A 13,755-nucleotide genomic window follows, 5' to 3' on the forward strand; every position below is an offset into this window, starting at 1 on the left:
ATTTCTAGGAGAGAGAGAGAGAGAGAAAGCGTGAGCAGGGGAGGGTCAGAGAGGGAGTCACAGACTGAAACAGGCTCCAGGCTCTGAGCTGGCAGTCAGCACAGAGCCCGACGCGGGGCTCGAACCCACGAACCGCGAGATCATGACCCAAGCGAAAGTCGGACGCTCAACCGACTAAGCCACCCAGGCGCCCCGAAAAAAAGCCACTTTAACTACCATAGTCAAATGATCCTTCCCCCCCGCCCACTCCATGCTCTCCCATTTAATGATAGTGAAAATTCACTAAGTAGGAAAAGCACTAAATTCAAATTTAATATAAGAAATTATCAATTAAAATATCTCGTGACTCTACTACATATCAACTAGAGAATGTAGTTATAGCACAAAGAACTTTGCAAAGCACCTAAGATGTTGATATTACGTGACACGCACTACTCTTTTGCTCTGGAATAGTGTTTCCTTTCCTTCACTTGTCTTCCTATCTACTATTCATGCCCCAGGCTGAGCCTCTCTGATCTTAGTATTAGGTTCTCCTTAACTAAGTTCCCACAGCACCTGTGTACTTCCTCCTGTTAGATACACATACTTTACTAATATTTAAATGTCTCCCTTTCTGACTACAGTATAAATGCTATGAAGGCACAGGCTTATAGCAGGTACTCAGTATACATTTCTCAAAACAATCAACTAAAGATAACATTTAGCTCATTTCTGGTCATCTTGGCAGAAGGGACTTACAATTATTCAGAAAGACTCAAATTATACTAACACAAAACCCTTTACAGATGGGCTTACCTCTGAATTTTTCTCCTTGTTTCTAGAAAACAGAATTATGTTTTGTACTACTTGAGATAACTTTCTTTTTAACTATCGAAAAGTAACTTCTCCAGACATTCACATACCAATGGAAACATAGAAAAATTCCTTACTTGGGATCAACAGTACTCATAAGCTTCAGCAACTGATCTGCAGCAAGAGACTGCAAAAACAAAAAATATAACAGTGAGTACATAAAATAAGTGACAGCTATTTTTTTTCCAGTATGTTGAAGGTCTTAGAACAATCTGGCCAACCTCCAAAAAGTAACATCATTTTAGGCACGGTGAAAACCAACAGAAGTATGCCAGTAAAATAGGTCATATTAAGTTGAGCTGCTTTACACCAAGTTAAATATGGATATCATAAAGCTAACAGTCTAGGTTTTATAAAACAATTACTTCTTGCCTATTTTAAGACTTTCTGAGGACGTAACATTTCAAAGAAAAGTGTAAAACAGAACTCCAAGTGCTTAGGCAGTATAATACAAAATTTCCGTAAAGTAGGGACTGTAGAAAAAAGTTTAGCAAAGTTCCCATCCTTTCATGACTATTTACTCTGACTCCATAACATAATGACTTCTTGTGACACTACTCTGAACTCTATAAAATGAGAAATTCTCTAATGGTTAAGGGGCTATTAATGCAGTGACCTTTTAAACCTTTCATTCACAACTTTACATGAAAATCAGCATTACTACACTACAGTAATCAGTTTCCTCCTGTTCTAGAAATGCAAACCTAAGAGTTAATGGAACAAATTCTTTATTTATAAAAATGAGCTCAAAACTGAAGGCTTTTAAGTTGTACCTGAGAGTTCAAGTTTGCTCCAGGAAGCCCAAGTGCAGCAAGGGCAGGATCAAGAGTAGGAGCTCCCAAAGCAGCCAGTGGAACAGCGCCAATCTGTAAAATTTCAAATTTTATTTATTTAAAATTTAATTTTTGTATCTTATACGAGGGGGTCAACTTTTCCTCCCCTTTAAAGGACCTTGTAATAACTGATTTAAGTCTTTAAGCTCTGTTGCAACTACTCAGCTATGCCACTGTAGCTTCAAGACAAAGATAATTATAAACAAATGAACATGGTTGTGCTCCAATAAAAATTAACAAAAATGGGAGTCTGGCCCAAGGGCTGCAATAGCCTGCCCCTGCCATATACAGTGGCCTCACTTTTCACTTATAGCACATGTATTCCTACAACCAGAAGTTAGAAGAATATTTTTAAAAATGCAATATATTCTTGTGCCAACAATTCTAAATATTCACTGCTTCTCAGCTCCAAATCCACTGTCCTCTGCCCTGTTCAGTGATAATGGAAGTGGCACACTTATAAGCATTTCTCTCGACATCTGGCATGATGTTAAGCTTTATTTGTGGGGGGACCTAGAAAGACACTGTGGAAGGGGTTTCTCTTCCTGGTTCCTATGTCCCGTTTCTGACTGTTACTGTAGTGGGATGCCTAGAGTCTTTCATCTTGTTAGTGAGTTTTGGTGCCATCTTCCTGGGCAGCTTCCTATAAGCTCTGTGGGCACCTCAGAGAATTTCTGTATTATCCATCCTTTCTGAAAGAGGCCTGAAACTTAGCCCTCATCTACTCTGTTTTTGTGTTCTTTCTTCCTCAGCTCTAGAAGTAATAGTTGCTTCCTATACCTGTGATTACTGTATTCACTGGAGTTGCACTAAATATTATCTCCTGTTACTAGTAACTCTCATTTTCTATTCAAATTATGGTATGGTTTTGTCTCGTGCCTTACATAATTCTAATCAATAACAGATGCAAATCATGCAAAGTACTATAGCTTTGGAGGCAGTATGACTTTCTCTGTAAGAACTGTGTGAAGTTCTCCTAGCTTCTAGTAATATGTAGTAAATAAAAGGTACCAAACTTTCTGTACTTTGTTTACAGAGAATAATTAAAATACAGCTACTATTACTATAAAAGTGTCTACCTTAGTTATTACGTAATTCATACACTGAAGGCATCTACCTACAAGTTACCCAGATCCTCATTTTGTAAGTAAAAAATTAGGAGTCCAGTGACAAAGTCATATTCAAAAAGATGGGAATTCCTGATGTCATCCTTTTCTGGTACTATACCAGTCACTTAATAGTTAACTATTTAGACAGGTAAAATAACAGAAAAAAATGCTGTTATTTACAAAATTCTAGTTGAGGCTGGCAGTCCACCATTATCCATGAAATCACTCACTGACCATTTATAATCTCTGAAGAACACATTCAATTTGAAGTGCTTTTAGTTTTAAAATGACATACTTTTTATAGTATCCAATCAGGGTGAGAAACACTACCCACCAAAAATTTTCTCCAACTTTATTTCATCTTCCCCATGTTAAAAATCTCCATCAAGAATTCATCTTTATTTCAAGCCATGTACTTAATTCAAACCTCAAGAGCAAAAGATCCAAAAAAAAAAAAAAATCAAAAGGGCACCGAGAAAGAAAAAAATAGCCTGTTCACCTTTCTGGTTCTAAACGAACGTACTATTTTCAATAGCACGTTCAACTGAAGTCTCATGCCTCGTGAGGTTTTTTTTTTTTTTACCTCCCTCCCCACATAGTTCCTGGAGTTATTTTGAGTTACTGGCAAAACCAAATATAACAGATTTACGATTTTCAGAATGTTCTTAAAACATAAATTTCCAAGATGTTCTCCTTAGTATTTATGATTACATTATAGGCTTTATACTACTGTGGTGTCGCTTTGTGAACTATAATCATCACAACACTTAAAAAGCTCAAATAATGTTTAGGTTTTATCCACAGTTCTGTGTTCCTTTCTATCCTTTAAGAGTTCAGGGGCACCTGGGTGGCTTAGTTGGTTAAGCGTCCGACTTTTGCTTAGGTCATGATCTCGTGGTTCGTGGGTTCGGGCCCCGCGTCGGGCTCTGTGCTGACTGCCAGCTCAGAGCCTGGAGCCTGTTTCAGTCTGTGACTCCCTCTCTCTCTGACCCTCCCCTGCTCATGCTGTCTCTCTCTCTTAGAAATAAATAAAAACATTAAAAAAAAAAAAAAAAAAAAGAGTTCAATGGAACCATTACCTGGGTAAGTGGGTTAGGGGTAGGCAGGAGTCCACCACCAGGCAGAAGACCTGCCACTGCATTAGCTGGTGCCAACAGAGACAAAGCCTTAGTCTCATCAGGAATAACTCCTGCAGAGAAACATCCTCGCATTAGAACACACTCTTTTGCAAGACAGAAAACACACAAAAACACCCAGAAAATGTCTCCCTGATACACCACCTGAGTTTGTTGAAAGTACTTATGTTCGCTAAAATATAAAGCTTGACTTCTAAGATTATTTATCATTAATTTTATGTCAGAATGAAACTTCAATGTGTGAAAATTTGTTTCCTTTTTCTCTACAAATGGTTAAGTTTCTAGAGTAAAAAAAAAATAGCACAATACACACTACTTTTTTGTTAACACTGCCAAGATTTCATCACCTGTACTCGATTTTTAAGTCATGAACCAAACGTAAGCAAGCACAGTCGGTTCTCCAGGGGTGTGCTCTCAACTTTCAAAAGCTGTTTTATGAACAACGACTCGTGTCGGCTGCTTCACTATAAAGCACACAGAAAAATCAAGATACACAAGACAAAAAAAGTTTGATTTAGGGGTTAATAATATGGTACAGTTACTATGATTTTCTTTTACACCTACCATACAAATTTTGTAAAAATTAAGAGAAGAAAAGTATGTAAAGGAAATATTCTGTTGGAATCAAGCGTAGGGCTTTTGCTGACTCATGAAAATGAATATGAATGTTTCTGAAGGTCTCTGAATACACACAGGATGTGTGTGTGAAAGTGAGTAAGAGAGAGAGAGAATAGGTAAAACAACATGGCACATTCCTTACCTGTATAGTAAAATGCTTTATGTTCCAACATGTGCCATGCTAACCATACCAAAAATGCTGCTACGTGTCAATTCAAAAGCTAACTCAACCAAACTCCTAAAGCCAAAAATAACATGTATGTCTGTTTTTAAAGCCTAATCTGTGTATTCAGATAAAATCTGAGGGTCCTAAGACAAATATTTATGTAGACAATTTAAATTCTATCCAACAGCAAAAGCCCTATACAGATGGATTAATCTGTTAATGTGCCCAAGCCCCCAAAATGAGAGTTCAATAATACAATTAAACTACATATTTGCAAATACCAGTAGTATTTCTGTAATACATATTAAGAAACTGCATCTCATCATAAAACATACAATATGTACAGGGCACTTAAGAGAAACTGGATAAGCTGCAGAAGAAAACTGTTGGGTGGTATTTTCAGCAGGGCCTGGTATATAGTTCAGGCTGAACCAGGGAAAAGAACTGTAAAACACAACAACAAAAAAGAAAAACCACTGTTAAATAAAGGTAATGGTTCCTTCCACCTATACTGAGAAGTGCCGATAATATAAACAAATGTATACTACACAGCACTGTTATCTTGCTTGTGTCAGAGCTGTCATCAATTTAGATACCAAGAGTTATGGAGGGGTGGGGGGAGAAGATCATTTAGATATAGGGCATTAATGCATCAATATTAACAAACCTATAAAGATTATGGGATAATTTTGCATGCAAAATTATGTCTCAAGAGGATAATATTAAGTATCAACATCTTACTCAAATTAGTGCATTTGCAACATATTTCTGGCAAACTAACATCCTCTTGAATTTATTGTGAGACACCTGATAGAAGATCTGCATCCATTAAAAAAAAAGTCATGCATCTGATCCTCTGATTTAAAAAAGACTATTTAAAAATAAAACTACAATTTAAAAATAGCAATGAGGCCCCTCACCAGTTAATTTTCATGCGTCAAGAGTATTTTTTTTACTGCTGCTTTGATAGAACCATGAAATACTGCATGAATGTGTAGAAATGAAAGAAAAAGAAACAGACAAAAGAAACAAACATTAACCAAGGAACCTAAATAACCCCCAAATCCATTACTATTAAGAGTTCCTTCCATATCCAGCTATCTCAGATTTTACCAATTAAAACTATTCCTTACCGTAGACTTTGTGTCTATTGTTTTAAAATACTGACCAAGAGCCAACACCAAAGTGTAAGAGCTAAAACTAGGGTGAATGGTGACAAAGGGATTGAGTACATCAGTTATTTAACGGTGGCAACATTAATACAGCATACCATACCAATAATTAAATACACCAAAAATAGATTCTGAATCTAAGTATTTCTGTAATTCTATATACACTCCTACTAAACATTTCATTTTCAAAACAGATACTAGGAAGTTTACTATGGCCTAAAAGTATTTATGAAAGCCATTTATATGATATACTGTATTATGTTCAGGACTTGGAAAATATACTTAGACAATAAGAATTCTTTAAATTTAAAGCCTATCTACAGTTTTGCACATTACTCACATGATTTGAATCTTGTTTCAAAAACTGTATTTTACTTATCCTAAATTTGAATTCTGTAAATTTTCTCTTGGTGTCAAGCCTTACCCCTACAACAGGCACACTGATATAAAAAGAAACTGCTTAATCAAAACACACTAAACTCAAACGTTTATCAGCACATATATAATTTAAAACCTTAAAATAGGGTTCACACACTTTAATATCATGGAGATAGATGTACTATTATTATATAACATGCCTTAATCCATCTATGAATGTAATTTAATTTCTTTAGAAAACCACAAAGGCAATTCTTCCAAGTTTTAAGGACTAGACATTTCACAACTTTTACAAGGTATGGTGTAAATGTTCACATTGGTATTCAAAGATCTAGAGAGCATCTAAAGTTAACAATATCAAGATTCTGCTTCCACTGACCAGTTTAAGGGGAAAGCATTTAAATTCTGGTCAGTATATATGTTAAATTATTAGCCTAAAATCCAGCAATTTTCTCATACGTCAGTGATTTCTTTGATCAAAACTTATAACCAAAAAGCAAATAAAGTAGCAGTACACTGGGAACAAACTAATTATAAAATTTCTCAGAATATTTTACAAAATGGAATTAAAATAGTGCTGTCTTGTCACAGTGGCTTTTTTAGATCCAAAAACCCTGCTCATTATTTTTCTGTCAAGTTACGTTAACAGCCTAAAATGTAAAAAGAGAGAAAATGTAGTTATTAACAAGTGGTTACACCAGGAAAACACTTGGGGGACTTGAGTGCTTGCTGGCCTTTAGTTAATGTCTAGAATCCCCTGTAGCTGCAGAGGACCCACTGTTTTTCAGTCATCTGGAAGAGTTTTGCATTTGCCTTCTCCACTACAAAAATCACACACACAAATAACAGAGAGAAGAATTTATTATTTAGAGATATCTAGAAAATATAGCAAGAATGAACAAGAAAATCTGGCATAAAAACAATTCACCCAGTGCCCATCTGGCACCTAAGCTATAGGAAATCTTGAACTTTCATAAAAACCAAAATCGTTGCAACCCTTGGTATACTGGATTTCAATGTGGGATGTTTTTTTAAGTTATCTGTGAGAAGCAGCACTACATAAAAAAAAAAAAATAATAAAAAAACTAACCTAGTCATTTATTTAAAACAGAAATAACATCATGCATTTATTTGAAGGTTTCTATGTAAATGTGCATGGAGTGAACCATTCACCTTCAGGACTCTTTCATAAAACTCAACATTAACTAAGTAGATATATCTTAAGAAATTACAACAGGAACACAGTTTCAATGAACTTAAAATGTTTTAAAAGAATGCAAAAAGTATCTTATAAAAACAAGTCTGATTTCTAATTTTTAGAATTAAAACATCTGCAAGTAAAAATATGGACTACAGTATAACAAGGGTTTCAAAATGTTAATAGCTTAAATTTCTAACATGCTACTAACGCTCACTCTAAAACTATACTGAGGTAGATGGTCATCATAGGATGCCCTCATAGGTAGTTAAACAAAGCACAAACCTTCTGCATATGGTACGACTATCAAAGCTCTGTCAACGAATACAGTGTTTGTCAGATGCTGTGCCACAACTGCTGAGTCCGGATCATGGAACTTAACAAAGCAGACACGGGATGAAACTGGCAAAGGTGAATCACTAAAAAATAAACAAATAACATAAAAAAAGAGACAAAGAATATCAGCTAAAACACAAATGTAGGACTCACAAACATTCCAAAAGTAAAATAGGCAGATAAAAATACATACCATGGTATGTATTATTTTATTTAACCACTTCAAAAGAAAATGTTTCAATAAGGTACAGCCCGCTGAGTTCCTAGAACTCACTAGAATTGCATGTAGAGAAAAACAATCACTGTTTAAATTTACAGTGTTTCAAGTTAATAACAGTGTGTAACTATAATCTCAAGAGTCTGAACAGACCACAAATGTGTCAACATTTCTTCCATAATACCATACCACCTACTTTTTAATTACAGGTAAAAATAATTACTTTTGGTTTAGAAAACTTTTTTCATCACTGTTAACTTTTCAGAGTAAGAAACAAAAAATTTCCACTTCAGGGACAAAAGAATATTCCGAGAAACAGTCTTTTTAACAATTAAGGAGTTTTCTTGACCTGCCTACCAAATGCCATTCTCTTTCCCCTACAGCATAACTCCTAGGCCTTATAAATACTTAAGACTGTCTTGCTCAGATCACCTTCAGAGAAACACAAAACGTGTACACTTGAGGATATAGTACTCCAACCCCTACATAAAAATTCAAAAATTCCCTCAGTAAATTGCTTTTTTAGGTGAAACAAGTGGTGAAGTGCAATCTATGGCAGATTAGGTAGTAAGCAGGATTTCTGTTCCTAACCCCACACCAAAAGTTATTTGAGAACCAAAACCCTAAGGCAGGAGTAATCATCAGTGGGGGTAAAACAAACACAAACACACACAAACAAACCCATATTCTCCATTCTATAAGAATTAAATCAAGATCTTTGATGAAATATTGAATGCCTCCTCCTTTAATTCTCCGTGACAGTTTTAACATGCACCCAGCATAAAGCACGACTGCTTTATTATAACAAGCCATCTACATCTGAAAACTCAATAACGAAAAGGTAAACCCTAAAATATATTGGAATGTTACTAGAATGGGGCTTGTTGCTAACTTTTCTAACAAATTAGATTTTCGTGTATACATAAAAATGTAATCACCAGATATGGCTACACTAGGTATTTCAAAGATAAACATCTGTTGTTGCAAAGAAAATTTTCCTGATAATTTAAGCACTAACATGAAGCTATATAGCTCAAGAACTCAAACCCATTAGAATTTTTAATGTTTCCTGAAAGGCACTGCCCATATACTACGCACATAATCAAACTTAGGTTCAAAGCACAGTTGATAATAAGGTATATCCAAAGAGAATTTAAGTCATCTTATCACAGAAGCTCAATGCCAAATGTTTTTGAAAGGATACAGTGTTTATTTAATGTGAAGCACTACTGGTCTATAATGTAACAATGTTGCACCCACAGCAGTGGAAAGAATGCCATTTCAACAATTTTAGAAATGGCATCACTTTTAGAAAGTGTATCACTTTGTATTTCTAACATATCCACCCTTTTAAGCACAAAATTTAAAAAGTTCTTTATATTATACTGTCATTTCATTATTAACACCTACCATGATGGTTTAGGCAGTAGAAGACATTTAAATTTCTTAAAAAGTGATCTCTGCTATTTCTTTGACATTCTGTCATCTGACTAAAAGAAGAAAATGACTATATGATAAGGTATTAAATAATATCAACTCAACGAGCAATTCCTTTTTATAAGTAAATTAGGAAATATGCCTATATGTTCACAGTGTATTTCCATTACTTTGGCAATTAAGATGCTTCGTATTTTTTTCTGTCCATTCATGTCATTGCAGTTATTATAGCTATTGCCTGCAGCTATTATTTGACTATATCAAACCTGTAAGTGGTGGGGAGCTAAAAACATGAATAATACTATGGAAAAAAAGTTATAGTAAGACAACTCAGAAGGAGAAATAATTCATCTCTCCGCACTTCAAAAGATCTTGTTTAAAACCATTACTATTTGACCCACGGTTACACTTTTCTATATCCTTTTAGAATTTATTAATAAAAGACACATACTAGTAAGACAGCATGTTAGTTTCAGACTGATGCCTGAAATTAATTTTCATACCTTAGAATTCTGTGCGAGTACCACTTCTAAAAATATAATTGTTTTTAATTCTTTACCTTTAAGAATTAATACAGATGAAGCAGCTATTGAAAAGAACTGAGGAGCAAGAGAGGGAAAAAAGCATTATACAATGCTTTTGCCTTTAGGTATACAGTGGTAGTATTTTTCCAATGTTTTTTAAAGCGTCCTCTAAGGGCTGTCTCTGAATCTTTTGGGATGCACACAGAAAATTCAGATTTCTGTTTTCCCATCAAGCCCAACTTATAGGAGAATCCCTTTGGTAGAAGGGCTTTGATTCCTAACACCCACTGTTAATATACATGACAACTAAAGTGAGAACTTCTGGTTTAGGCCTATAACACTCTTTCAACTTCTGCCTTAAACACTTAACCATTTCTGGGTGGAGAATTTTGGGCTTACAATCATAAACAGAGGCATCTCCCAGACACACAAAACAACAGGTCTGTGACAATGGTAATATTCACCTGAAAAAGGTGACCTCACTTTGTGTTATTATTCAGTTATAAAGAAATACAGTAAAATGTTGCATTCAACAAAAAAAAGTTTTTAAAGATCAGGTTACCAAATGGTACTGTTATACTTATTATTACTAATGTACCTATTTTTGGTGCTCACTTCCAGAGCACATATACTAAAACTGGAATGACAGAAGATTAGCATAGCCCCTGTGCAATAATAACACTCCAATTCATGACATGTACCATAACTTTAATTTTTTCTACTATAGTTATTAGAATGTTTGTAACCTTTTCCTCAGAAATTTAATGTATTGTGATTTTTCTGCTGTGAAAGAAAACTGTAATTTTATTTCTGTTTTCCATTTAGTTTGATATGAGTTTGTGATAGTGAATTAACATTCAGCAATTTGAAATATCAAATATATACTATACCAGAGTCTGCTATAGTTATTGATCTAGGTCTACTTGGCTATGCCTTCCCTTGAAAATAAAGTCTTTTGGGAACTATAAAAAAATAATCTATTTTTGATTATTTAAGTTATTGATGTGAACCTCCAAGTTAATGCATAACTTTGACACATGCTTCCAAGGAATCACTACCCAATAAACCCTCTAGTTATAGACCCCATTCTGAAATACACTGAAACCAAATATTAAAGAATACCTACTAACTGTGAAAGAATGGTTCCACTCATAAGTTGCTTGGCTAAAAGAAATCCTTAGCAAGCAAAGCAGTAAAGGAGAATCACAACACTGGGGTTGAAATACTACTTCTGACACTGGTAGAGTAGTTTGGGAGTGCAAAACAAACTATGGATTTCAGTTCACTCTTTGTAAAACAGGGTAAGATAAAATAGGAAAAAATCTAGCATATACTAGACACTCAAACAATGTTGAATTTCCAACATGCATTTTATTTTTATTTTTTTATATATTTATTTTATATTTGAGAGATAGAGCACAAGTGGGGGAGGGGAGAGGGAGGGAGACAGAATCTGACACAAGCCCCAGGCTCTGAGCTGTCAGCAGAGAGCGCAACGCAGGGCTTGGAACGCACAGACCTGAGCCAAAGCCAGACACTTAACCGACTGAGCCACTCAGGCGACCCTCCAACATGTATTTTAGGAACAACTAGAATGAAATTAACTGTTTTCCTTTAAAAGAGAGTGAGAGAAACACCTACTGAGGCTTTCAAATAGCTATATGGCTGTCATACCAAGGAGAGGGTTCGAATTTTTTTTTTCATGAAACATTATCATCACTGGGTAAATTTACAGGGCAGTGATTTTGTTAAAAGAACCAAGAGGGGGACTCAATAATGAAAAAAAGGGAGAAACCTTCTTGAGGAGCTTGTCACTGAAATGTCTGGCATAATCCCAGGTCCCAGAATCCCCCTAGACCCTGCCAATAGGCATTAATAAATCAGTGTTTCAGTAGTGGTGGGTAAGGGCTGTCATAAACATAAATATACTTTAAAAAAATGCTCCCTAGGTGACGTTGGTGACCCAAGAGGCCACATACTCTAAAAGAGGGAGGAAGCTAAATCTAACCTGTCAATTAGCGATTAGTGCTTTAGAGAAAAACAAAGCAGTTAAGTTGAACAGAGAAGGAAGAGAGGAGTGTTTTTTATGTATACAGGGTAATCAGGGTAGGTTTCTCTGATTAGGTGACATTTGAGTAACAAAAGGAAGCATGTCAAAGGAATACATCTAGGTTAAGAGTTCTAGGTGAATATGAATGCCTTTTGAGAAAAACAGAAACTACATATATCCCGTAAAAAAAAATCAAGTGGCAAACGTGTTTACAATAGTTAGATTTTATATATTCTGAGCCATTCAATATTATTCGCCAAGTAAAAAAGTAGATTTTTTGAATATTTTGTAATGATGAACCTTTCTGGAAATCTACGTCCGACTCCATAGCACACTTTCCCTGGCAAATTACTGCTGAAAACTAGTAAGTTTACAGAAATTGTCACTAAACAATTTCCAAATTACGCAGGTCTGATTAGCAACTGAGACGTTAACATTAAGTCAACGTAAGTAAGCATCTATATCCACACTATTCCAAATCACGAAGGCCAGTAAGGTAATATTGGCATCTACTATATTGTAACCTTACACAGTTTCAGATGAGGAAATTATACATATGAATATATATAAAGGAATCAAAGAGCAAAAATGGGTCAATATTTATCTGCTCTTCCCTGATACAGGGAGTCTTCTCAATGCACAGCACTCCAGATCATGTTATCTGATGCACATCAGTTATCCTGTTTCTGATGGAACTACTCCTTTGACAACAAAGCAGAAAAGTCAGGCTCTGGTCTATCATGATTCTAAGATGTTGATCATTTATTAGGTAAAAGAGGAACCAGTAAACAGCCTATATACCTCTGTCATCTGTTGACAAGTGCATCATAAAAAGAGCATTTTCAAAACCAACAAAACATTTTAAAATCAGCAACTCTAACAATATTCTTAATAACTTGCCAGACTGGAAAGAATTATTTCATAATCAATCCAGTATGTCAAATACCTCGAGTAACAACATGATTACAGTAATCACATCTGTCACTCTCATTTTCTTTTTCTTATTTATTAATTTCACTAACAACTTAATAAATGGTATGTCAAGACAAAATGGAATATTTTGTATGCTTATATTATGAAAGCTATTTGTTCTACATTACCAAAGACAGTCAAGTTTCTATTCAAAATAATAAAATGTTTGTTCGCAGAATTCTACACTTCGTGAAAACCAAAAACTCTGAAACCTCTCTCTGCATGCATATTCCCCAAAAAATTAAAGGCAACACACCAATCTGAAAACACTAAGAAATCATCTGAAAATATTTTAAAGCAGAAAGTGATGAAATATGCAAAATACTTAATACCGCAGTATAATCAACCTCTATCATTTTAGAGTAAAAATGTACTTAATGATGTATTACAGCCACGACAGTGGATTTCTTGAGGATTCCAATTTCCTGTTTTGTACTTAAGTGACATCATACAACTCTCAGTGTAGACTGGGTACCCAGTGTTTACTGACAGTAATGTTTGGATTTTCACTCTTCACAAAGAGGACACCGTTTTATTTCAAATGTTAGTTCTAATATTTATCGCATATCTTACTTCAGAGATTTATATTTTCCTGCAATTAATCTACTCGTTTAATATTTTAGCAATAAGAATATGAGACAACAGAATAAAAACAAAAAGCCATATACTCAAAATTCAAAAATTTAACATTCTATTAAATTCCTTTCAAAAACAATTGTCAAACATAAATGTGTACGTTTTTTAAACAAAAGAAAAC

General features: G+C 34.8%; 1 protein-coding gene and 1 non-coding gene across 5 annotated transcripts in view; one reads left to right on the forward strand and one right to left on the reverse strand.

Annotated features, from left to right (window-relative positions):
* Nucleotides 1–13,755, reverse strand: part of SRSF11 (serine and arginine rich splicing factor 11) — a 44,281-nt gene that overhangs the window by 14,588 nt on the left and 15,938 nt on the right. For all 4 annotated transcript variants that reach the window (XM_039217318.1, XM_039217317.1, XM_039217319.1 and 1 more), the window contains 4 exons: nt 7,748–7,881; nt 3,874–3,983; nt 1,626–1,718; nt 930–979 (listed from right to left, as the gene is read on the reverse strand). In XM_039217318.1, the coding sequence (XP_039073249.1) occupies nt 930–979; nt 1,626–1,718; nt 3,874–3,983; nt 7,748–7,881 (387 nt within the window). The remainder of the gene's footprint in view (nt 1–929; nt 980–1,625; nt 1,719–3,873; nt 3,984–7,747; nt 7,882–13,755) is intronic.
* On the forward strand, nt 10,584–10,686 carry LOC120220258. The gene has a single exon (XR_005525504.1). It is a non-coding gene; the product is annotated as a U6 spliceosomal RNA (small nuclear RNA).

Source organism: Hyaena hyaena, unplaced genomic scaffold (assembly GCF_003009895.1).
Source record: "Hyaena hyaena isolate Hyena2069 unplaced genomic scaffold, ASM300989v1 scaffold_680, whole genome shotgun sequence".
NCBI classification, from domain to species: Eukaryota; Metazoa; Chordata; class Mammalia; order Carnivora; family Hyaenidae; genus Hyaena; species Hyaena hyaena.